Raw genomic sequence first — 26637 nt, forward strand, 5'->3', positions numbered from 1 at the left:
GCCATCTTTGTCTCTGTTTAATCTTCAGCTGCTATGGTGCTGCACATGTGATTCGTTATGACACCAGCCATTGGATGGTTTGATAGTTTGGCTGTGAGCACAGCTAATGTGCAGTTAGCATTCCCGGCATTCCTTTTTTTTTAACTATTTAAATCGATGGGTTTACTTCCACTTTAATGATAATTAACAATTTGTTAATTTGTTAATGATAGCAAAAAAAGTAGTAAAATAGATCCCCCACAGCCAGCAGCAATAGATTTGTTAAAAAACAATAGACCCCCCAGCAACAATGGACCCCCACAACACAATACCACCCCAGCAGCAAAAACAGTCTGCCAGCATCAATAGACTCTCCAGCAGCCAGCAACAATAGACCCCCCCCCCCCTTGTCAATAATTGACCCCCAATAACAATAGATTCCCCCACCAGCAACAATAGATCGCCACTCACAAAACGATCTGCTCCAGCAACAATAGATCGCCCAGCAGCCAGCATTAATAGACCCTTCAGCCCACCCCAGCACCCCTTGTCATTACACACAGTACATTCAGTGCTGGAGGTGCCGGAACTGCGTTCCCCTGTGTTCCCGCTGAAAAAAAAGCCCTGCTTACATCAATCCTTGTTTATATGAACAAGAAAGTAACCTCACTCCTAGGGATACAGCTTGATATTGCACCAGAGTGTTGCATTAGTGGCCAGTGGTAATGTTAATTAAAGGAGACATTTGGGCTATCTAAAAAAAAAACACATGTAGCACCCTCCTAGATAGGTGCTAGGATTAGTTAGATTTAATGCTGTCTCATTGTGTTCAGTGGAGTTGTATTTTGTTTGCTAGGTAAATTTAGCTTCTCCCACTGTAACCAGTGTGCTCACTGTAATCAATGCAGCTACATGCCATTAGTTACATTTTCGTCTGCTTTCCAGAGAGCTGGAGAACTCTCTGGAACATAGGTGTGAAGCAATCCAAATGGCAGCATGAATATTTATACAACCCTGGTCAATCCCAAGGATGTATGGCCCTGAAGGCTGCTGGGAGTCTGTATAAATAATCTGAGGCACAAAGCTTCTGAGTCTTAGCCTGCAGAGGGAGGGTCCAGCCTGGAGGGCAATGTTGCCATGTGCTTGCTGTTCTTGGGACCTCAGATGGGCGACCTGAGAGTCTGGATGTTGAAGCTACAGAGAGCTGACTGAGGGGCTGTCTGCTGAAGCCCTAGTCTGGTATCACTGGAGCAAGGTGTAACTTGGAAGTTGGAAAGGGGCAACTAACTGTCCCTGGACAGCAGTACAGACTGCTGTGAGAGATCTTAGAGACTCCTGGGCTGCTGCCACCCCCCTTGTGCTGGAGAGTCAGCTGTATGTGTTTCACCAAAAGGGACATCAGCTGGTTTCCTGGGGAGATTAGTCTATCTGGCTCTTTGTGAAGGTAATCTGCTCTCGGTGCCCTAAATCAAGAAGCCTGCATTTCACTATTTGCACTGCAAGCCAAGTCTACAGTTTGCAATTGCAAGGACATCTGCTTTTTTTTTTGATTTTACTATCATTAACCGGTACATAATTCTTATTTTTGGAGAATCCTACTCAATTCAATTCAATCTTATTCCAGTTACTCCAAAAATAACAAAAATAACTCTTCTGGACATGTTATTGAGCCAGGGAGTGACTGTGAGCATGTGCCTGGCTCCAAGGCAATCTGCTGGAAAGGGAACCTGGACAATTTTCCAGCGTTTCTTATGGGGGTAGTGGTACACTTACATACTCACCTCTATGCTGCAGCATCGGTCTTTGGCTGTAGTTGTTCCATATAAGCTCTAAGCTTGAGAACTGAGTGATCACATGCCCGCTGATTCCTCAGTTCTCCATCTGCTCCATCTTGGCTGTCAATCACCACTCTGCTCTGCTCCTCCGGTGCTCACTGGAGCGCCAGTCTGGAGAGGGGGCAGATGCAGCTCACTTTGCTTCAAGTGCTGAAAGCCAGAGCCAACTGTCAATCAGGCAGCTGTGTAGATCCTGACAATATGAACAGGATCCTCCAGGGTCTGGAGCAGCTCTGCCATGTTAACTGACAGTGGGCAATAGACTACTATGAGCTGCACAAGTGAGGAAAACTAAGTGCACTCCTGTGACCCAGAAGGGAAGTATGGCCAAAAAAGCTTTGGCCATACTTCTTTTAACCCATTTGTGTCGTATTAATGGCCAGTGGCAGCATTAATCACCCACTTGAAGTAAAGTTATTTACAAATGTAATAAATGTTTTCCATTTTGCACTTTTTTTTAAATACAGCACTGTAATAAATGAAGAAACAAAAATAAGGGAAAAAAATAGAAATGGTAAAAAAAAGTCAGCAGCAAAATAATGCCTAAGGAAAGAAGTGGAGGAAGGAGTTAATTATGGCTAATTAAGGTTAAATAATAAAACTATTTTTTTTTATTTATTTTACATTTGCAAGGTTTCTTTATATAATATCAGAGGCTGTCCCTTTATTCTGCTATGAATGAACAAGGGTAGTTACAGTGAAGTAGTAATAACATTTTTACATCCTGACTCTTATTGACACTGTGTTCTACGGTGTCAATTTACAAAGAAAGATTTTCTCTATTCAACAGGTCTCAGAAAGGAATTGCATCCAAAAGAACTGTGGGATAAGTAAAGAAGAGGGGCATACAGTGAGGAAAAAAGTATTTGATCCCCTGCTGATTTTTTATGTTTGCCCACTGACAAAGAAATGATCAGTCTATAATTTTAATGGTAGGTTTAGTTTAACAGTGAGAGACAAAACAACAACAAAAATATTCAGAAAAACGCATTTCAAAAAAGTTATAAATTGATTTGCATTTTGATGAGTGAAATAAGTATTTGATTCCCTATAAATCAGCAAGATTTCTGGCTCCCATGTGTCTTCTATACAGGTAATGAGCTGAGATTAGAAACACTCTCCTAAAGGAAGTGCTCCTAATCTCAGCTTGTTACCTGTATAAAAGACACCTGTCCACAGAAGCAATCAATCAGATTCCAATCTTTCGACCATGGTCAAGACCAAAGAGCTGTCCAAGGACATTAGGGACAAGATTATAGACCTACACAAGGCTGGAATGGGCTACAAGACCATCGCCAAGCAGTTTGGTGAGAGGGTGACAACAGTTGGCACGATTATTCGCAAATGGAAGAAACACAAAGTAACTGCCAATCTCCTGGGGCTGTCAAACGACTGGGGCTTAAAGTAGAACTAAAGGCAATTTTTCTTTTCATTTCGGATAGAGTAAGGGATTTATAATGGGCTATAACCCCAGTTGGTTTGTTTTTTGCAATCTGTATCCCTGCAAATGTAGGGAATCCCTTGAGGACCACCAAGTCACCTGAACTAGTGTCCCCATTGTAAGATTTCCCCTCTATTACTTTTCTGGGAACAACCCCAAATTTGTGATTTTCTGTTACTTTTACTTACAATGATAATGGTAAACAAGACAAATAGAGAGGGTGAATCTCCCTAACAGACACAGACAGCAATAAAAACTGACAGGTGTTCTAATCCCTCGCCATTCTATCCAAAACTAAAGAAAAAGTTTTGCCTTTAGTTATACTTTAAACACGGTATAATGTAGGGAATTATGTAACCCAAAAGGTATCCAATGATTTATAAAGCTGGATCCCCTTGATATGCATTCATGTAATTCACTGCGACCAAGCATAGATGAGAACAATAAATACCGCAGTTACAGTAAGGAGATACAAAATGACAACCAGCCTATCGATGACTTGTGCAACTTGGAACCATTCTAACTTGGCATCTTCAGTCTTGGAGAGGTTTAACCTCTTGTGGATCTTAAGGATTTCTAACAGCAGTTTCTTCAACAGCTTTACTTCTAGGTTGTCCTTTTCCTGTAAATCCTTCATCATTTGTACATCACCTGTGGCCTTTGTTTTTGGCTCTGAATCAAAGAACACAGAACATTAATAAACAGTTGCTCAGAATATTAGTAACAAGAATATACTGTATACCTTACATTGTAAACAGACCTTTGGTCAGAGTTCCATTCCTGGTCATCGTTTTTTGAGAGGGTGCTTTCCTAAAGCATAGTGCTCGTGCCATGTAATTTAAAGCAAGAGTTTTCAGCCATGGAGGAACATGTTTGGGGTTGACAGAATGGTCCATCACATAAGAGGAAAAGATAGTTCCAATAATACTAAGAACCATCATTGCCATACATACACAGCAGAAAATACCTACAACAAAACAGAGGAGTAAACTGTTAAGGTAAATCTATTAGTTAAAGTAGAAGTTCAGCAATAAAAATAACTAACTCTTAATCTACTGCCAGCCACATTCTAAGACAAATCTATCTAAAACCACAAAAAGACAAATAGGGTCCACAGACCTAGTGCATTATCCTAAAACCATTGCTCTATTAATAAAATAAATGGTAAGTATTACACTCACAAAATGACAAACGTAATAAGCACATCACATAGTACAGCGTCATTAAGTCCACACTGGATCATATCATGTGGTAGGAGAAGGTGAAGATCCAATAGGCTAATGCGTTTCAAGGACTAAAACTGTCAGGGCTGGCTTAGCCCTTCCTCCTCTGGGCTGGCCGCTCAGCTGTCGGCTAATTGCCAGCTCTCTTCTCTTTCCACAGTTACCAGCTGTCCCCGATGATGCTCGTCTGACCCGCCTATTTAAAGCCTTCCGGCTCATTTCTCCATTGCCTTCACGTTGGTCACATCACAAGGAACCATCGCCTGCTGTTTGTTTCAAGACTGGCTTGCTGACATCCCTCCTGGCTTCTTATCCTGCTTGCCCGATCTGGTTTATGAACTTTGGACTGGCTGACTACCCGATCTGACTACTGGACTCTGGCTATGCTTGACTATGCTTTTTTCTATTTACCTTTTTTTTATTATTAATAAACAAGTGTGATTTGATTGTACTTCTGTCTCAGTCTGTTTCATGGTCCCTGACAAAAACATAGAATATAGCTGCGCATGAAGTTAAGCTAAAATAATGTAATAATATATGACAATAAATGACACCAAAAAAATCACCATAATAAATATAAAATCATACTCATGAATGAACATGTGATTAAATAAATGTGTAATACGTGATAAATACGTGATAACAATAATAAATCCTAAAATAAAATAAATAAAGTAATTATATCAAAAGTCTAGTGAATGAAGTGAAAATGGTGACTTAATCAAATTCTTCTGTGCATACAGGAACACCAGTGCTTGTGAACCTCCACCACACAGCATATGCGCTTACCAGAGGGTAAGAGATACAGGGCCTGTAGTGTTAAATCTGTGGCATCAAATCAACCTCCAGACATCCATGGCAGGAATCAGCTGTGGTTAAAATGAGACCAAGCCAAACGATCCAAACTCAAAGGGCAGACCAGTAAGCAGCAATCACGATTCCAATGAAAAAGGAAAACTCACCATAGTGTAAGTCCATAAAACACAGTTTATTTTATAAGCAAAAATATTGCACTTACATTTGCAGAAATATTGAAAGCTCATAAAGAAATGCTGGCCGGCTGGCACACACCAGTCCTACGTGTCATTTATTGTCATATATTATTACATTATTTTAGCTTAACTTTATGCGCAGCTATATTCTATGTTTTGGTTATGGTGTTTGTAGATATATTACAAATTTCAGCTGCAGCTATATTTTTAGTGATTTATTTATTTAGTTTTTAGCGCGGTATCTAACCCTTTTTTTTTTCAGTTTCAAGGACTAGACTCTTCCTCTGGGCCAGATAATCTAACCCTGTAAAGCAAAAATTGCTTTACATACCTTTTCTGCAGCCGATCCAGTCCAGTCTCCAGCAGTGATTGCTGTGTGGAAGAGACAGCCGACAATGACTGTGAAATGCCTGGGAAGTGACGTGACCCATAGACTTACTATGGGGCTTTCATTGTCGGTAGCCTCTTCAGCAAACGCTTACATAGAGAAGCCGCCGCTGACAGCTCAGCGTGGAAACGTACCAGAATGGTTGTATAACAGGCATCTATAGGGATTTGTGCTTTACAGGGTTAGATAAATTAGTCTTAGAATGTGGCTGCCAGTAAATTTAGAGTTAGTTTGTTTTAGGCTGACCTGCTTTAACTAAAAAATCCTACCTGGACTAGAATAAATGCAGTATAATATGAATTACTTCCAACAAATGTAACAGACAAGTGATATATATCAATTTAGCAGGTTTACTAAATGTTTCTGAACAGACTCAGTTTCTTAGGCTTCATACTCTTATGCTGCGTACACACGATCGGAATTCTTGTCGGAAAAAGCTCTGATGGTTTTCCCGATGGAATTTCCGATGGAATTTGGCTCAAGCTGTCTTGCCTACACACGGTCGCACCAAATTCCGATCGTTTATAATGCGGTGACATACAACACATACGACGGGACTAGAAAAAGGAAGTTCAATAGCCAGTAGCCAATAGCTTCTGTCTCGTGGTTGAATCTGAGCATGCGTGATTTTTGGCATGTCGCAATTGCATACACACGATCGGAATTTCCGATAGAAAGTTTTTCCGTCTGGAAAATTGAGAGCATGCTATCAATTTTTGGCTGGCGGAAATTTGGACAGCTAAATTTCGATGGAGCATACACACGGTCGCATTTTCCGATGAAAAGCTCTCATCTGCCTTTTTCTGTCCGGAATTCCGATCGTGTGTACGTGGCAAAAGTGGTTTATTTAAAAAGCACTGAATTAGACATCCAAACATTCAGGAAAGGTGAATCTTTCTTGTGCATGCGTTTTAGGTTACAGTGATTGATTCACATGAAGTAAATATTTGATGAACAAAAAGAATCCCTTGGTGTAATAAGAAGATCCATAAATGATTACATCCATACCTAACATAGGTTGGCTACCAGAAGCAGGTAACATATTGTTCAGGATCAGCAGGAGCACGGAGAACCCGAGAATAACATTGATTTTGAACACAAGTCTTTCCTCGTACCTCTGGATGAACATACTGCAGATGTCTAAGATAACTAGGAAGCAGGCCGGGATGATGAGATTGATTATGTAGATGACAGGGGTTCTTTTAATCGTAACCTTGAAAAAAAAAGTAAAGAGATGAGAGTCTAAAGCAGACACCCTTACAATAATATATCCTGCTAGCAATATATAGCTGAAGGGTACTAATGTAAAATAACAAAGGACTATAAACAATGTTTTATCAAGTGATAGAACATAGTGAACAGTTACTGTATTTTCTCCAAGACATTTGTTGTTACATTTATTCCCATTTTTTAAAATATAAATAAAATGACAATATCTTGTTTTAAATCAATGAAAATATATATAAGACTTTTTTTAAATCATACTTACCTAGGTGGATGCAACATCAATCCAATGCTGCATCTGTCCCATGCCAGCTCTAAAGTTGAGCGATCGGACACCTTCCCAAAAGCACCTTGTCCCCATGGTCCCTGGCTGGTGGTTATGGGGAACTGCAGGTGGGGTGGGGGAAGGTTTATCAGAATCTAGAAGCCCACTTTAACAAGGGAGTTCCCAGCTCCTGTTCCCCCATGTGAATGAGTATGGGGTACATGGTACCCCTACTCATTCACCAAAAAAAAGGAGAAGTGTAAATAAAAACAGGAGCCAGTTTTTGACAAGTCCTTTATGAAAAAAAAAATTTAAAAAGTTGTCCCACAGTTTAGATCCAACGTCAACCATGATGAACACTGGCTGCTGACCTTAAAAAAAAAAAAAAAAGGTCTGCACCCAATGCTGGCAACCAACGAAAGACAGCTCTGCCACCTCCCGCTGTTAAATAAATGAAGGGGCGGAGCCAGCCAGTGATGTCACCCCACCCCCTTGTGATGTCATTGACTAGGGCAGTGCCGAGGTTTGCCCAAACCTCCTGAAAGTGTCAATATAAAAACAGGTCCAAGACTTACTACAGTCTTATGTCTCTTAATAAATAAATAAATGTATATACTTTAAAGCGGAGTTCCACCCAAAAGTGGAACTTCTGCTTTAAGCACTCCTCGCATCCCACTTGCTCCTTCCTCTTTTTGGAAGACTCCTCCTCTCCCCCTAGGTGCCCCTCCCTGCTAGCGACCTTCTGGGACACAACACAGGTCCCAGAAGATTGGCTGGCCAATAGCAGAGCGCAGCACGACTCGCGCATGCGCAGTGCGTGCCTAACCGTGAAGCCATATGCTGTCACGGCCGGGTGCCCACAGTTGCTATGACAGCCCAGAGGAGAGGAGGGAGAGGAGCGAGGCTCCAGGCAGCCACATTGCTGGACCGTGGGACAGGTGAGTGTCTGTTTATTAAAAGTCAGCAGCTATGCTTTTTGTAGCTGCTGACTTAATAAACTAAAACACGGGTGGAACTCCGCTTTAAAGTCCATAGTCTGAGCACAGGTGCATTTCAAATCTGTATTCATCAATCAAACAGAGAACAGTAGTTTAGGGCAGTGGTCATCAACCCTGTCCTCAGGGCCCACTAACAGGCCAGGTTTGCAAGATAACTGAAATACATGACAGGTGATATAATTTGCTGCTCAGTGATTGCAGTATTCTACTATGCATCTCCCCAAGGTAATACATAAAACCTGGCCTGTTAGTGGGCCCCGAGGACAGGGTTGATGACCACTGGTTTAGGGGACAGTGATTATCCTATTAAAGAGGAAGTAAACCCTGATGAGTTTACTTCCTCTTTCATTCCCTGCAAAGGCAAAGCATAATGGACTACTATGCATCGCATAGTAGCCCATTATGTGTCACTTACCTGACACAGGAGCCAGCGAAGTCGCCGCTGTCCCCTGTAGTCCGCCGCATCCATCTTGTTGGTGGGGTCTCGCAGCTCCGCCGCTGTCATTCGGCGAAGCCGCGATGACGTCACTCCCGCACATGCGCACGGGAGCCGACACGCACGGCAGCTCCGTCGCGGAGAATGCCGCGCTCAGTGCGCCTGCGGCATGCTCCGTAGACAGCGGTGCCCGTTTTCGGGCAAATATCTCTTAAACCATATAGGTTTAGGAGATATTGCTTGGACCTACAGGTAAGCCTTAATCTAGGCTTACCTGTAGGTCAAAGTGGTTTGTAAGGGTTTACAACCACTTTAACAACAAACACATTACCATAAACCAGGTAGATGTAAACACATGGCTGTTTGGTTTGGTTTGGTTTGTCTCAGCAGTGACCAACTGAGGTAGTTGTGACACATTTTCCATTATTGCAGTACACAAGCAAAGCATCAAGGAGCTTTTAAGCCCCATATGGCACTCAGTATGAATTTAGTAAAATTTAGCTGATAATTCTATAAACCCCTCTGTATATACAGCATTCCAGTTGGATACATGGGTGATGGAAACAAATGATGCAAACAGGTGAAGAATAGGAAAATTCAAGTTGCATTAAATAAGTCTGGACCAGGCAGGTCTCAGATGCTCTGTCTGTGCTGCAGTTTGAGCTTATAATTTTATACTGTACTACAGTGGCGGCTGGTGCTCCATTTTTTTTTTGGGCGGGGCAGCAAACAAAACAACCGGTACCCCCCTCCATTCAGTCCATCCATCAGTCAACCTCCCCCCCTTCAGTCAGTCGGTCCATCAGTCAAAATCCCCCCCCAGTCGCTCGGCAAAACAAACACACAACCTCCCCCCCACTCACCCGTCCATTCACCCACCAGCCTAGGTCCCGGATTGCTTTGGTGGCTTCCCCTTTCGTCTTCTTCTCAGTGACTTCCCCTAGCCCACCCTTTCTTTAAGCCAATTAGAGCCCCGTACTCTAATTATGTGCTTCTAAATGTGCTTCTGTATGTAGATTAGGGGCTGGGTGCATGGATTAGGGGGGTGACGCCCCTGCACCACTAATGGAGCAGCTGCCACTGCTGTACTACTTGTTTATCCAAGCTTTTGTTCTATTATTTACCTTATAAATGACTACTGTGTACTTGTTACTCAGGAAGCCATAGGTGTCATTCTGTACTGTGATATTTAAAAGGTTCCAGTCTCCTTTACTAGCAAACACTTCCTGCGAATTTCTTAACACATTGTATGAATCCGACAAAGCCAGCATAACGAGTTCATTACCTGGAGGAAAAGGAAGCAAATATGGAAAAGATAGTGACCCAAGGTGTTTAAAAAAAGGAAAGAAAAAAACAACATAAACATTTACATATACATATACATATATATGTATACACACACACATATGGTATATCCCCCCCCCCCATTTCCCAGACTGATGCAGCAATACAGTACCAGTCATTTTCATTTTTAAGGAACATTTCCTGAGTAAACTAAGTGGGGTTCTACTGCCTTTTGAAAATGCTAGTTGCCTGGTTATTAGGAACATCCCCCTAGCTTCAGTATTTCTGAGTCACTGACAGGACAAGTACAGTGCCTTGCGAAAGTATTCGGCCCCCTTGAACTTTTCAACCTTTTGCCACATCTCAGGCCGCGTACACACGCGGGGACTGTTCGCCCAACTTTGTCCGCTGAACAGTGTTTCGGCGGACAGTCCGCCCGTGTGTGGGCTTTCAGCGGACAGTTTCAGCGAACAGTCTGCTGAACAAAGTTTTTCGGAAATTCCGAAAAACTGTCCGCTGAAACTTGGTTTCAGCGAACAGTCCCCTCGTGTGTAGGCTTGTTCGTCAAACTAAGTTCCGCGCATGCTCAGAAAGGATTTATACGCCGAAAGCTATAATGCAGTGTATAGGACGTCGTATTTTCCGTCCCGTCGTACGTGCCGTTCACGTCATCGCGCACGGTTTCAGCAAACTGTTCGTTCGTCGTGTGTGGGCAAGTCCGTCCATGCTAATTTTGAGCGGACTGTTTGCTGAAACTGTTTGACGGACAAAGTTGAGCGAACAGTCCCCGCGTGTGTACGCGGCCTCAGGCTTCAAACATAAAGATATAACATTTTATTTTTTTGTGAAGAATCACCAACAAGTGGGACACAATTGTGAAGTGGAACGAAATCTATTTGATATTTTAAACTTTTTTAGCAAATAAAAAACTGAAAAGTGGCGCGTGCAAAATTATTCGGCCCCTTTACTTTCAGTGCAGTAAACTCACTCCAGAAGTTCAGCGAGGATCTATGAATGATCCAATGTTGTCCTAAATGACTGATGGTGATAAATAGAATCCACCAGTGTGTAATCAATTCTCTGTATAAATGCACCTGCTCTGTGATAGTCTCAGGGTTCTGTTGAAAGCACAGAGAGCATCATGAAGACCAAGGAACACACCAGGCAGGTCCGTAATACTGTTGTGGAGAAGTTTAAAGCTGGATTTGGATACAAAAAGATTTCCCAAGCTTTAAACATCCCAAGGAGCACTGTGCAAGTGATCATTTTGAAATGGAAGGAGTATCAGACCACTGCAAATCTACCAAGACCTGGCCGTCCCTCTAAACTTTCAGCTCAGACTAGGAGAAGACTGATCAGAGATGCAGCCAAGAGGCCCATGATCACTCTGGATGAACTGCAGAGAACTACAGCTGAGGTGGGAGAGTCTGTCCATAGGACAACAATCAGTCGTACACTGCACAAATCTGGCCTTTATGGAAGAGTGGCAAGAAGAAAGCCATTTCTCAAAGATATCCATAAAAAGTCTTGTCTAAAGTTTGCCACAAGCCACCTGGGAGACACACCAAACATGTGGAAGAAGGTGCTCTGGTCAGATGAAACCAAAATTGAACTTTTTGCCCACAATGCAAAACGATATGTTTGGCGTAAAAGCAACACAGCTCATCACCCTCAACACACCATCCCCACTGTCAAACATGGTGGTGGCAGCATCATGGTTTGGGCCTGCTTTTCTTCAGCAGGGACAGGGAAGATGGTTAAAATTGAGGGGAAGATGGATGCAGCCAAATACAGGACCATTCTGGATGAAAACCTGTTGGAGTCTGCAAAAGACCTGAAACTGGGACGGAGATTTATCTTCCAACAAGACAATGATCCCAAACATACAGTAACATCTACAAAGGAATGGTTCACAAATAAACGTATCCAGGTGTTAGAATGGCCAAGTCAAAGTCCAGACCTGAATCCAATCGAGAATCTGTGGAAAGAGCTGAAAACTGCTGTTCACAAACGCTCTCCATCCAACCTCACTGAGCTCAAGCTGTTTTGCAAGGAAGAATGGGCAAGAATTTCAGTCTCTCAATGTGCAAAACTGATAGAGACATACCCCAAGCGACTTGCAGCTGTAATCGCAGCAAAAGGTGGCTCTACAAAGTATTAACGCAAGGGGGCCGAATAATTTTGCACGCCCCACTTTTCATTTTTTTATTAGTTAAAAAAGTTTCAAAAATCCAATAGATTTCGTTCCACTTCACAATTGTGTCCCACTTGTTGGTGATTCTTCACAAAAAATAAAAATGTTATATCTTTATGTTTGAAGCCTGAAATGTGGCAAAAGGTTGAAAAGTTCAAGGGGGGCGAATACTTTCGCAAGGCACTGTATGCAGATAAGGATAAGTACTTCTGACTTTTCTGATCCGCATACTTGTTCTGGACCAGGGACTCAGAAAGTACATTATACTTCATTATACAATATATTGCATTATAGCCAAGCAGTTAGCAAGGAGGTCAGCAATGATGGCTTCCAATTTTTTTTGTTTTCAGGAAAGGCTAATGTTAAAGCCCAATTAAAGCTCCCTTCCTCCAGTCACCCCTCCCCATGTCCTCCTAGTAGTATGCTTTGCATATTTTTTTTCTATACTTACCTTCTTCAGAAATGCGCAGGGGCCAGTCAATGCACTGGCTTCTCTTTTTCTGCCTTCTCCCAGCAGTAGTGGTCAGGGCCACTCTGTGCATCACTACATTGTGAATGCTCCCTCCAGGGAAGAGAACATGACTTTCTATAACTGAGGATAGTTTGCTGCCGAAATTATGTACTGTGCTGTATATCTATGGAGAGAAGGTGAGTATTGCAAATAAACTTTTGCCTGAATATGGGCTTTAAGGAGCAACTATCAGTAGATAGCTAACTTATAAAATAATATATTTCTGGAAAAATATCTCCGGTGTACACTGTTCTTATTTCATCTAAAAGATCAATTTCTCTCCAATGTCTTTAATATTTAGCTGGTTCTTATAAAATGTTGCCTTTGGAGTCTACCATGTGGAGTCCATCCATCTTCCCTCTGAATTGGCATCCTCCTCCCATATATGCACTGAATGTGCCCAAATGAGTCGTTCATTTGTTCAGTATATGTCATACTTGCAAGCAGCAGGAGTTAAAGAGGTATAATTCTGTATGAGACATTTACTTGTACAATCTAATTGTTAGTCTCTTCTAGCTCTACCAACTATGTAGTGCAAGGGCATTCCTCACTGGAAATGAACTAAAGGAATCGTTAGGTAGCCCCCCACATTTGTGCTACTAAATATAAAGAAGATTGTACCAAGACTGGAGATGGGATGGAAAAAAAAACACAAAAATTGGGGATTTTTTTTTCCAAAGTCGATTTTTGGGGTTTTTTTCCAGAAAAAAAAAAGAAGTGTGTAATGTGTTCTTTTACAATGATAAGCAATATATCTATGGCATGGTATTCAAGCTTATAACATGGAGACCTTAATGAAAGATTTCTGAGGCTTTTGTAAAGTCTTAAATTATTGCAAGTTCCCTCAGTTGAAGACAAGCAAATCCTGGAATACAGGCCAAGTAACACTGAACTTCTCAATGCAGTTCTAAAATAAGAGAAATATGCATTTTTGCCACTAGGGGGCACTGCAGGGAAAAGCTCCAGTTTAGTTTGCTTGTGGGCTCCTGCAGTTGGGTGATTGCTGGGATACAGTAGATGATAATTTCTGTCCTCAAATGCCTTATTTGACAGGTAAGAGGGTAAATGCGTCTATCAAATTTTTCTTTTCCTCTTCCCATTAAAATGGTGAGAACATCATCTTGAGTTTGGAAACATTTCAACAGTGCAATTTCTGCAAGAGTAAAGCTGCAATTTTCAAATATTGGGAGAAGAAATATACTTTTCCAAATGCTACAAGGATGACAAAAGCATCATCATTCATGCCAGAGGTGTCCTAAAAACTTTAAAAATTACTTTATGGAATTAGATGACGAGGACCATAATGAAAGTGTGAGTAGCTTTTCTACCCAGAGTTCTCATTCAAGAAACATTCTTTGTGTTGCTTCTGGATCATAAAATGTTTCTTTACCAGCATGATCTTCATGTAAGGAAGTGTTGCATACACAATCCCCTCAATTAGAGATACACCTGAAAATCAGGAGAGCATTCATCAAGCTTCTGCAAGAGCATTATGCTCTTATTATTATTATTATTATTATTATTATTATTATTATTATTATATTATAATTATATTATAATTATTATAATAATTATATTATTATTATTATTATAATAATAATTATTATTATTATATGCTTGTGGATCAGCATTGTCAATAAGTGAAAATGCATGTTGGCAGGAAGATTTTACATTATTATGAAGGAAAATGGGGCAGTTACCTGTTCTCATGTATAAGTGAAGAGTTCTTAAAATATAAGGTCCTTTTATTATATTTGCAATAAAAATTTTTTTTTTTTAAAACCAAGTTTTGTTTATTTACTGAATAAACTGTACTTTTATTTCACGCATAATACTTTTACATACACTGTATTTCACATTCTCAGACTTTTAATTTGTAAAACTACTCCACACTGAAATCTTTTAAGTATTTCCGAAAATTTCAATTTTTTTCTGATTTTTTTTCCCCCATGACTTCAAAATTTTCTGAAATTTTACACCTCTATTCGAGACTACACAATAAGATTGTAATATGTATGGCCAGCTTTGCTGCAGAGATTCCTGTCCTAAACTAAAGGTTAATTCTTTCATTCATACATGTTCTTCAGTATCAGGATTTATTAAAAATAAATTGTTCAACTAATTTGTATGACATTATTTACTAAAGCTTTCCTGACATTGCTGCAGAATGTATTAATAACTGTTTTTCCTCTAATACTTTAAAGAGGAAGTAAAGGCACATATATATATATATATATATATATATATATATATATATATTATTATTTTTTTAAATGCAACCTGCAAGGCAAAAGCATAATGAGCTAGTATGCATAGCATACTAGCTCATTATGAATAACTTACCTGAGAACGAAGCCCCCGAAGCGGTCCTCCTTCATCTTCACCGCTGCCATGTATCCCAGAGTGACTTCCGGGTCTCGCTGCTCCGGCGCTGTAATTCACCGGAGCCGCGACGACGTCACTCCTGCGCATGCGCATGGACAGCGGTGCCTATCTTTTGGAAAATATCTCCTAAACCATGTAGGTTTAGGAGATATTTCTTGAACCTACAGGTAAGACTTAATCTAGGCTTACCTGTAGATCAAAGTGGTTTGTAAGGGTTTACAACCACTTTAATACCATTATTAGCAATAATATACCTGTATAGTCCTTTGGCAATTAGCACCATAGAAAAGTTTTTTGCTGAATATCTGTTTTTCTGATTAAAAAAATACCTAAGCAGAGGTTACATTTTGTGAGAAGTGCATTCAAATCGATCAGTAGATCCAGAGGAAGTCATGTAGATCTCCACTGATAACATAACTACAATAAAGACCACAGCATATGACACTGTTCTTGAAATGTTTCCTACATACCTGAGTAAAGATATGATCTAAAGGTCAGCGTACAGGTCTGAATGTCAAAAGGGAACTTATACAAATCCATATTGCAGGTGCTGATGACTCTTAAAGGGAAAAAACGGCTGATGGTTCCATTACTGTCCAGGTTGAAATATGAAATCACTGGAGTATTCTTATCATTTTCAGTCCTATATGATACAACATAGGATCAGTTACTTGGGTTATCACTGGTATTTTTACTCCATAAATGTTGCCACAAAGCCAACTATTCTAAAACAGAGGTATGTCTGTACAAGTACCCATACTCAATAAGATGATTACCTCCTAATTATTAATATATGGTTGGAATGGGGAACTGTGCTCGTGTCTATAGGTAGGTAGTTACTGATTGTAGCAGACAGCCTCATCTATCGCATCTTGGGGGAAACTGTCCATACAGATAACATCTTGGGCATATTTGTCGATTGTAATTTTTAGCAATGCCGTTATTTTTAGGTCTCATGGATGGAGCAATTTAGGGGGCAGATGATACTTTTAGAAAATACCTTGCAGTGTTTGCTTTCCAAAATTGGGTCATATTGTAGATTTTTCCATTGTCCTGGTGCTCCAGGGCATCCATAAATGTGATGGTTAGTCAAGAAATTAGATGTGTAATTTGTGTCCCTGGAATGCTTGAAGGTGATTCTTGGACTTTGTGGCCCTCTCTGCATCTGGGCTGTAAAAAAAGTCTCACAAATCTGGTGTCCCCATACTTGGGAGTGGTAGCAGAATGTGTTTTTTGGGTGTATTTGTGTTTGAGAAAATAACAACTTTGTGAAAAAACAAAATAAAAACATTTTATTTCATTTCTTCCTTTTTTTTTAAAAAATGTGACAACAAAATTACAACTTCAAAAAACTCACCATCCCTTTTAATAAGTACCTTGGACTGTCTACTTTCAAAAAAGTGGTAATTTTGGGGGTATTTGTACTGTCCTGGCATTTTAGAGCCTCAAGAAATTAGATCTTCTGTTTGTAGACTGTATAACTTTCACACAGACTAAATAATAAATACAAATTTGGGTAATTTGTACCAAAGAAATGTTGCAGAATTGGCCTATATTTATGAAGAAATAACATTTTGCAAATAAATTACCTAACAAAAACTAAGAAAAATGTTTGTGCTTTTTTCCCAAGATGTTCAGTATTTTATCTTTTATATAGTAAAAAAATATAAAAGACCAGTGGTGATTAAATACCACCAATAGAAACCTCTATCTGCCTCAAAAAAATATAAAAAAATGTAATTTGGGTGCAGTGCTGCATGCCTGAGTTATTGCAATTCAAGCTGTATCAGTGGTGAAAACTGCAAAACGGCTGGGGCAAAAAGGGAGTGAAAGTGTCTGGTCTTGAACTAATTGAGGTTAAATGCCATCTGTGCTGTCCTAACTCCTCTGCCCCTCACCTGCTTACATACTCTTTCATGTAGCTGCCTGGGGAGGAAAAATGGGATAAAAATTACAAGTGATAGCTCTAATGCCCCATCAGATTTTTTCAGATGGATTTTGGCCGAAACTGGTGTTGCATACGGTTGCACAAAGTTGTCGGAAAATCGAATCGTTCTGAACGAGGTGACGTCAAACACGTACGTCGGGACTATAAACGGGCCAGTAGCCAATAGCTTTCGTCTCTTAGTTTATTCTGAGCATGCCTGGCACTTTGGCCGTTGGAATTGTCTACACACGTTTGGAATTTATGCGATCGGATTTTGTTGTCGGAAAATTTTAGATCCTGCTCTTAAACTTTGTGTGTCGGAAAATCCGACGGAAAAAGTCAGATGGAGCCCACACACGGTCGGATTTTCCAACAACATGATCCAATCACACATTTTCTTTCGGAAAATCTGACTGTGAGTATGGGGCATGTCTGCTTGGGTGGTTGCTTTCACATCCAATGATGATGCCCAACAGAAGCACTCTCAGGGCTTTTGGATGTCTACACAAGGAAAGCTTCTGCAGATAAATTATGTTAAATGAACATATAATCTTATGTTGAATGGTCTGGCAACAGGGTCTAGAAGTAATATGGGGCTGCCACAGTACACGCATCTATGACATGGAATCAGGAGAATCCAATCACTGGTTCTATGTAATTGGAGGTTTTAGATGACCCCTGAATACAGCACAGGAAAACATGCAGAGCCCTTTGCCTCACAATATGTTTGCTTAGTGGATATAACAGCAGCCTTCGAAACACATTATATGTAAATGGTTCCATTTCATGCAGGAGGTACTGCATGTCTGAAATACCACTCAATCCTATGAAATATTGGGTTGGTATGTCGTTTTTTTTAAATGCCTTTTACCCCTCAGAAAGGAATGGCATGTGCTATGTGGTTCTGCATGTTTCTAGTGCACGTCACTTTTATGTTGCAAGGGTTCTATCACGTTCTCTCCCAAACATATTATGTAAAAGAGGTGCACACAAGTATACAAATCAGCGTTTATATATGTTAATAATGTGAACTGACCTTGGAAAATGTGCCTACAATACATGTATAACACACAGCAAAAAACAAATGTATGCACAGGAGTGACAAAACAGCTATGGAGGATTACATTCCAATGTACAATGTCTGATTTATCTGGAAATAAAAGCTGCCTGCTTATTGGTATATCTGAAGTGATAATTCCTGTATAAGGGAAATGCATTATGGCTCCCCAGATTGATTGATTTTAACATGCAACTCAAGCCTAAGCTTTTTTTTTGTTTTGGACAGAATGGGAAGTGTTAGAACCTCAGTAAGGTTTTTATAGCTGAGGAGATTTACCCTCACTTCCTGTGCCAATGACAGCGTAGACTGGTAGAGAAAATCTCTACAGGGGCTGGAGACAGAAATAAAACACTGAGCAGGGTTTTATCCATCCTTCTCCTTATCTAATAAAAATAGTTTTTATTACTGCCTGTGTCCATGAGTAGAGGAAATCAGGGGAAATCCTCTCAATGGGTTCATAGAGAGAAGTAAAACCTGACAAACATTCTACCCCTTCCCCACTCCTTCTAAAGCTAAACCTTGGATAAAGTTATGCTTTAATTGGCACACACAGGTTCAATGTCAGTTTTTTTTCAAAGGATTTTAATAAAGCTGCTTTACTTACATTTCATAAACATAAAGATCTGGCTTCCAAAAGAAAGTGCTGCTGGGAAGGAAAATGTTCGTAATTCCACAAAAATCATCAGGGTCCCAGGAGATAAGCTCATTGCGCCAAGACTGCAGTATAAACACAGAGATGATTAAAGCGTTCCCTTGAAAAAAAGAATATAAGGTAACAGGCAATTGTTAAAATAGCTGTACAGCTATATATATATATATATATATACCGTATATACTCGAGTATAAGCCGAGATTTTCAGCCTCTTTTTTGAGGCTGAAAGTGCCCCCCTCGGCTTATACTCGAGTCATCGCCGTCTGCCTGCCCGATCAGCGTGTCGAGCAGACAGACGGCGGCCATTCTACTATTCAAAAGCCGCGCCTCCCTGTCTGTGATAGGCGGAACACTCAATTTCCCAGCAGTCAGTGGTCCGCCTATCACGGACATCCGTTCATCCTCATACTACGGACGAGGATGAGAGGATGTCCGTGATAGGCGGACCACTGACTGCTGGGAAATTGAGTGTTCCGCCTATCACAGACGGAGGCGCGGCTTTTGAACAGTGGAATGGCCGCCGAGGCGCCGACGCCGTCTGTCAGACGAGAAGAGCGGCGATCCTGGCATGGCAGAAGCACACAGGCTCGGGACGCAGGCGGGACGCAGGCTCGGGACGCAGGTAGGCTGGACACACAAGGCTGCACACACAGGGATGGACGGACACACAAGGATGGACAGGCATGTCTCACCCTCGGCTTATACACGAGTCAATAAGTTTCCCAGTTTTTTTGTGATAAATTGGGGGCCTCGGCTTATATTCGGGTCGGCCTATACTCGAGTATATACGGTATATATATATATATATATATATATATATATATATATATATATTTATATATATATATATATATATATATATATATATATATATTATATTACAGTGTATGTAAATTCATATTAACTTTTTTTTGTTATTGGCTTTGGATACAATGGGAAATAGCTCTGTCAAGTTTTTTTTATTTCTGTTCATTGAACTTTTAAAAAGGTGATACAGAATAAAGCCCACGCAAGGGCCAAACCAAGGGCAGCTGTGGTAGTCCGCTGCCTGTACATTACAAAACATAAAAACTAACATAAGCCATGTGTATGTGGCTCACGCTATTATCTTGAGAACAAACATACTTATTATTTCGCACCTCACCAGAAGAAAAACCTAAAGAACCCCCCCCCCCCCAACCAGTTGACATTGATTATAAATCTATATTAGTTACACAGACGCATCTGGCAGATGAGCTGTAGAGTCACTTGAAACCATTTGGACCACACCTTGGCAAACTTTGTAGGGCAACCCCTATTGCTATAGGTGGTTTCTTTATATAATGGCAATGCAGCTTTGATCAACTGTTTCCAGAAGGCGCTTGTTGGATGATTAGGCTTTTTCCAAGTAAGGGTAATGGCCTTCAGGGCATAAAATAATAGCAGCCCCAAGAGTGTGCATTTGACCACCGTGGGGGACAAATCCTCCACCGAACCCAGTAGGCAGACACGTAAGGAGGGAGAAAATGCAATTCCCAAGGCCAGGTGACTAATGTGGACAACCACCTCCCAATATTTAATGATAGCAGGACAAGATGTGGGTGAAGTCCCCAACTGGTGAGAGCATTATACAACAACTTTGAGGGGAGTTTGGATCCATTTTGTGAACCCTGGATGGGGTGAAATAGGCTCTGTGCTCTGTCAAGTTTTTATTTTTTCTGTGTCCCCACTTGGGGTATTTACCTCTCTATTTGCACTGGTGACCATTATCACCAAGGCAGAAAACAAGGGGAAGTCCAAAATTTTAAGCTTGTTCCTGAACAAGAGGTAAGGAGAAACCTTCCTATGGGGACATATTTTCTGGTAACAACTGTCTACAAAGGGAATTACCAATGACACATAGAAAACACCAAAAAATGACCTGACAGGTTTTATAAAACTTCTCTATTCCATTAAAAAAAAAGGTTTTGACCATATAACCACTTTAACAGTTTTTATACTCAGCATATCATCTTAAAACTGAACTCCAGAGAGAAAGAGAGGAGAAAACAAAAACACCAAATATGGGTGAGTGTTCATTAAAAATAATTAGATGACCTTTTAAAATGTTTTAAAACTTTGCATTTGCCACATCCCTAAAAAAATCCACCAAAAAAGGTGGAAGGTGTTCCTCAGTTCACATAACTCCAAAAACAAAAAAACGTTAACTCCCCTCATACCCAGTGATTGGAATGACTAGCATACATGTATCAATCCTGAGAGTATAAATAGCTGAGAGCAGCAATGTGCTTAGTTTAACCCTATAGAACAGGGGTCTCAAACTAGCGGCCCTCCAGCTGTTGCAAAACTACAAGTCCCATCATGCATCTGCCTGTGGTAACCATGATTGTAACTGTCAGCCTTGCAATGCCTCATGGGACTTGTAGTTTTGCAACAGCTGGAGGGCCACCAGTTTGAGATCCCTGCTATAGAAGATCAATTATCCTTATGTAGCACTCTCCTAGCTAGGTGCTAAGAGGTTATAAGAAAATGCATATTTATTTTGGGGCTCTGCTAAAACAATAATGTTACTCTGAGAGATATGGTTAAACGCCTGCAGTATGCTGTATAACAGTGATTAGCAAAAATTAACTGTAATTACCTAGAAACGATATATAAAGACAGTCATAACTTGCTATAACAGTACCCGTTTTGTTACACTGGCCAGTGAATGATAAAAAATTAAAGAACAAACATTGGCCGCCAAATTTGGGGTCCTTGAAGAAAGCACAACAGTTTAACTTGTATGATGTTAGTCTCTTACCAGAATCAGGGCACCCTCTTCTGGATCTCCAGACATGTGCTCTGAATCAGTAAAAGTCAAGTTTAAGTCAGACAGGGATAGAAGGTGCTGTGGCTCTGATGAAAAGGGTACTCCCTCATAACGCCTAAGCTGTTTTGCGATGCCATCTGGTTCCTCCTAATATCCATTCCGGGTTGCAAGTGTCTGGAAGACACGGCTCCGAATCTTTGGAGTAATGTTAAGCCTTTTTTAAATGCTTGTTTGTGAGTATGACCTTTGTTTTTACTAGTCAAATACATTTTATCTTAATGCACAAGGTCGGTACGCCCTCCCTATTTTCTTTTTTGTTTACAAACTTTTTTATTAGGTACAAAAGATGGTACAAAATATGTAGTACATTACATATAAGAAAACAGGGAGACTAGCTGAATAATGCTCCCATATACAACTAGTCTCCCTATTTTCTTATATGTGATCTCTCTCTTTCAAACCAGCCGAGACAGTCCCTCTTTTCCTTCCTTACAAGTGGTGGGAGTGCTCTCTCGTTTGGTCTTTGTAATCCAAAAGGGACATCACCAATTGAAATGCTTTGATTGTATTCTTTGAATTTAGTTATCTGAATTATGATGGCTGTGTGATAGATTTTCCCACCCTATGATTTTTTTAAATATCATTTTTTTATTTTTAAAGTATTTTCTTTCTTTTTCCTGGTTCCCACATTTGCCCGGGAGATTGCCAATTCTTGGTCCTGTGACACCCAAAATTCTGGTGCCGTCTATGTGGATAAATTTCCTTTTTTGCTCTAAAATCAACCTTTTCACATGGGCGTAATCCTTAATATTGAGGGATATACTGAGGGGCATATTAGATCTTATGTTTACTGATTTAAGATGCACGACAGTGCACCATGAAGGCTGGTTATTAGTTATGTGTTTTTGATTCTAATACTGTATATTTGATTTATATGCTTTCTTGTACACCTGAAGAAGGGGGTAACCCCAAAACACGTACAGTGTGTAACAGGAAGAACAAATCTCTGTGTGTAACAGCACGGGATAATTTTTTACATATATCTAAGTTCTTCCAAACTGTGTCAGACAAGTAAATGCTCCATGATTAGTAGCATCTAATGCAATTTATCTACTACAGAAGGTTTTTTATGATGTGTGTATTTGTGTACAATAAATTTATATATTTTTGTAAATTGACTGTTGTAAGTTTATACCGTACCACGAGAGTCCATGTTGCCTCCACAACTGTCCAAATTTCCAAAGGGACATTGGATTGTTCCCTAATAGAAGAGGAGTTAGGGCTACCCCACTGGGGCAAAACTATTTCATGGAACCAAGAAACAAGAAAAGTCAGTGACCAAGAGGCCTCTCACCACAGTTGGAACACTCTGAACTCCAAGCATATTCAAAGTGAAAGGGTCCTCCTTCGCAAGTTAGTGCCCAGCATTAGTAGCCAGTGATCGCCTTCCTGTTGGTCAGGAGTGTGCTGATGGTCACAGCCACTCCCTGCATCTAGCAAGTGAAACACCAATCCCCAGTGCAGGATCCAAGTCCCTCACATATAGCATTGCACAGTAAATAGCAGCAGCAGTCTCTGGTCAGCACTCTTCTCTTGGGCAGCAAAGCATCAGATCACTCCAGCAACCTCTGGTCACACACCACTGTTCTCTCTTCACTGCAAGGTAAATATTGGTAGATGCTGACTGTTAATTTTTTGGGGGGAGACTGAGGCATATCAGATGAACTTGGCCTGGAAACTTGGCCAGGTAACCATGAACTGGGGAATGTATAGCAGCTGATCAATAATCGTTGTACCTGGCGTAGACGCCAGGTCCTCTGGTAGCAAAGGGGTTGGTGTTCTGGCTCTCTCTCTAGTGGTTGGTTCCCCGAAAGCAACCAGGATTGAACCCACGGTACAGAGACCTAGCCGCATGGTATAGGAGAGTTGAAGGAGTTAACAGAGGGCACGTATGAGGTCTGCACTAGATGCATAGTGGGAAGAAGAACCACCACCTTCTAAACCTGGGCCTGGGCACCTGGAACTGCTGCAGGTGTGGGGTAGAGGTCTGTAACACTCTGCCCTGATGCCAGCTCTTCTGCTGAAGGTTCGCTGGGTTGTTCCTCCTCTGCAGAAAAGTCTATTAACTCCTCAGTCTCTGGAGCTGGTGGCTGAAGATAAAGTCTCACAATCCTCTGTCCCTGGAAACAAGACAATGTTACCAGTGCTGGGCAGAGGTTAGCAGAGCGGTACCCTGTTGTCAGCACTTCAGTTGGAATCTCAGTAAATGTTACATCCTCCGATAAGTCAATAAAAAGCATGTTATCGGGGATCTGTGGCTGGGAAGTGAGCCGGCTTTTCCATCTCCCATACCCTTATCCGGCTGCTGGACAGGCACATTCCTCATCTAAGCTTTTCCTGTGCAGAAACAGGTTCATCAAGGTTAGTCAGCACTTGCTTCATTGGCTATAAGAGCTTCGCTTCCATAGCTGCTTGTGGAGGTTGGCAAAGCACATTGTCATTTTGCCCCATTGCCAACACTTCAGCCAGGGTTTCAGAGCTGTCGGTTTGTACTTCCTGATAGTCCCAGGCAAAAGGAAGTTCACCCCTGTTGCTGAGCAGAGCCTAGCAGGCTCTGTATGCAATCTCCAGCTCCCATTCCTGAATGGTTAGAAACTCCAAATCTTCTTGTGCCTAGAGCACTTCCAAGACATTCAGCCTCCAGTCTCTGTGTTCCATGATTTCCTCCAAATGCCACTCCAGAGCGCACCCAAAGTCATGGTACTTCGACAGCCTCCCGTACAACAAATAATCCAAAAAATCAGTGCTGAAGGAAATGAACTGCAGCATCCTTGAAAAAAACCCCAACAAAGTGGAGCTGGTAAAAAGTAGAGATCTACAAAGGGATGTTGGCGCTGTTTTCTACACTATATACAAGTGCATATGGTAAGTCGGAATTGCATACAGATGAACGGAATTTTCGATAGGAACTTTTTCCGACTGAAAAATAGAAAACCTGCTCTTAATCTTTTCAATCTTTTCCTCGTGGAAATTCAGACAGGAAACGTTGGATGGAGCATAAAAAAGGTCGGAATATCCAACCAAAATCTCCCATCACACTTTTCCGATGGAAACTCCGCTCGTGTGTACGGGGCATAACAAACTCCCCTAAAATCCTTTTCCACCCCCTCTTCCCCAGCAATTTATTTGCTTTCATTTATGAATGTTCCAGGTTTTATAATTGTTAAGTTTTACTTTAATTATTCTCATCTCACTCCACACACATTACAAATATATACACTATGCTTATTTTTTCATTGTAGGCAGAATTGGGAAATATGGTAAATTATTGGAACCATTTCACAGTTGAAGGTTTGATAGAAAACAGGAAGGATTAGTGGCTTACCATAGTGAACCATATGTATGTGATAATAGTCTGTTCATTCATATTCTGTAGAAAATCAGTGAAGATGATTAGAAATTATGCAAACTTAATAGCATAAACAAGATTGTATTTGCCTTTACGGTAGGCATTCACATTACAATATATCTGACATATCTATATTCAAACCCCTAGCTGATCAGATTAATGAGTTAGCACCTCTCTATTTATAATCACTTCAGCTGCAGTACAGGCATACCCCACTTTTAAGTACACAATGGGGTTTATTTACTAAAGCTGGAAAATGCAAAACCAGGCTCAGTTCTGCATAGAAACCAATGAGCTTCTAACCCCAGCTTGTTCAATTAAGCTTTGGTAATAAAACCTGGAAGCTCATTGGTTTCTATGCAGAAGTGATCCAGATTTTGCACTTTGCAGCTTTAGTAAACAAACCCCATTGTTTAATTAAAAGTGGGGTATGCCTGTAATTTAAGAACCTTATGTGACAGCACCCTTGCTTTTCATTCTTGTTCCTCACCATGCCATACCTTGTGATTGCAAAAAATAGTATTTTATTTTAGCTTTCTGTAACTCTTGATTTGGTTAAAAAAGAAAAAAAACAATAGATCTGTCTGTATAGACTCATACCCAACCCAGCTGGGTAATGAATTGATTTACTAAAGACAAATAAGCAATTTACTTTGAAAGGAAAGTTTCCCCAGAGCTCAGTGAAATGTGGTAAAATGACATGCTAATTTTACCAAGGCTTGATGATTTTTGTCTTCTCAATATAGTTTGTGAGTGCATTTCTGCTCCTTTTATTTAAATACTCTCATCACACTATATTTTGTCCCAAAGAGGGTGTTTGACAAGGACTGTTGCCGACAGATGATTACAGAATGCACAGGGTCAAACTCTGGTGTGTATGTAGACTCACCGCACAACCACTATAACAGGAAAGTAAAGAAAAACTATGACAATTGAGATTTTTAGCACAATGTCCATCTGACTGGATACAATAAAAATGTGGCACTTTTTAAAATAGATCAAGGTCCAACACAAAATTTTGATAAAGGTTTCCTTTCAAACTTGATATTGATTTTTCACTTTAATGCACTCACATTGATTGTGTCTAGTGATGTCCTTGATAACTAAAACTACCACCATAGAACTGAAATAAAAAAACACTCATATAGTTGATAGTTAGGGATACCCCCCAGGTACGAAATTTAAAGGAATATTACACTTTTATTGTTTCACTTTAAGCATTATTAAAATCAGTGCTCCTGAAAAAGCGGACGTCTTTAAAACTTTTTTTTTGCATTGATACATGTCCCCTGGGGCAGGACCCAGGTCCCCAAACACTTTTTAGGACAATAACTTGCATATTAGCCTTTAAAATTAGCACTATAGATTTTGAACGTTCGAGTCCCATAGACTTTAATAGGGTTCTAAAGTTCACACGAAGTTTAGGTCTGTTCGCAGGTTCTGGTGCGAACCGAACCAGGGGGGTGTTCGGCTCATCCTTATTGATAGTATACAGATAGTTGGAACCCACATGGATACACAGGTCAATAAATGCTCGATGTGGGTACTCCAGCTTCCTTTACATAATATTTGTATACCTTTCATGGGACTACTGAAAGCTCTGCCTGTTCCCTATATCCACTGGTCCTTGGCTTGACGGTGCC

General features: G+C 40.6%; 1 protein-coding gene across 1 annotated transcript in view; it reads right to left on the reverse strand.

Moving 5' to 3' along the window:
* Nucleotides 1-2396: 2396 nt before the first annotated feature.
* Nucleotides 2397-26637, reverse strand: part of LOC143931196 (5-hydroxytryptamine receptor 3A-like) — a 50284-nt gene continuing 26043 nt past the window's right edge. The window contains exons 3-9 of the mRNA XM_077455744.1: nt 24971-25015; nt 18747-18859; nt 15626-15798; nt 9906-10066; nt 6867-7071; nt 4016-4222; nt 2397-3927 (exon numbers count right to left, since the gene is read on the reverse strand). Of these exons, the coding sequence (XP_077311870.1) occupies nt 3671-3927; nt 4016-4222; nt 6867-7071; nt 9906-10066; nt 15626-15798; nt 18747-18859; nt 24971-25015 (1161 nt within the window). The 3' untranslated portion in view covers nt 2397-3670. The remainder of the gene's footprint in view (nt 3928-4015; nt 4223-6866; nt 7072-9905; nt 10067-15625; nt 15799-18746; nt 18860-24970; nt 25016-26637) is intronic.

Source organism: Lithobates pipiens, unplaced genomic scaffold, assembly GCF_037356315.1.
Source record: "Lithobates pipiens isolate NorthernLeopardFrog02 unplaced genomic scaffold, aLitPip1_a1.2 Scaffold_10, whole genome shotgun sequence".
In the NCBI taxonomy this organism is placed as follows: domain Eukaryota; kingdom Metazoa; phylum Chordata; class Amphibia; order Anura; family Ranidae; genus Lithobates; species Lithobates pipiens.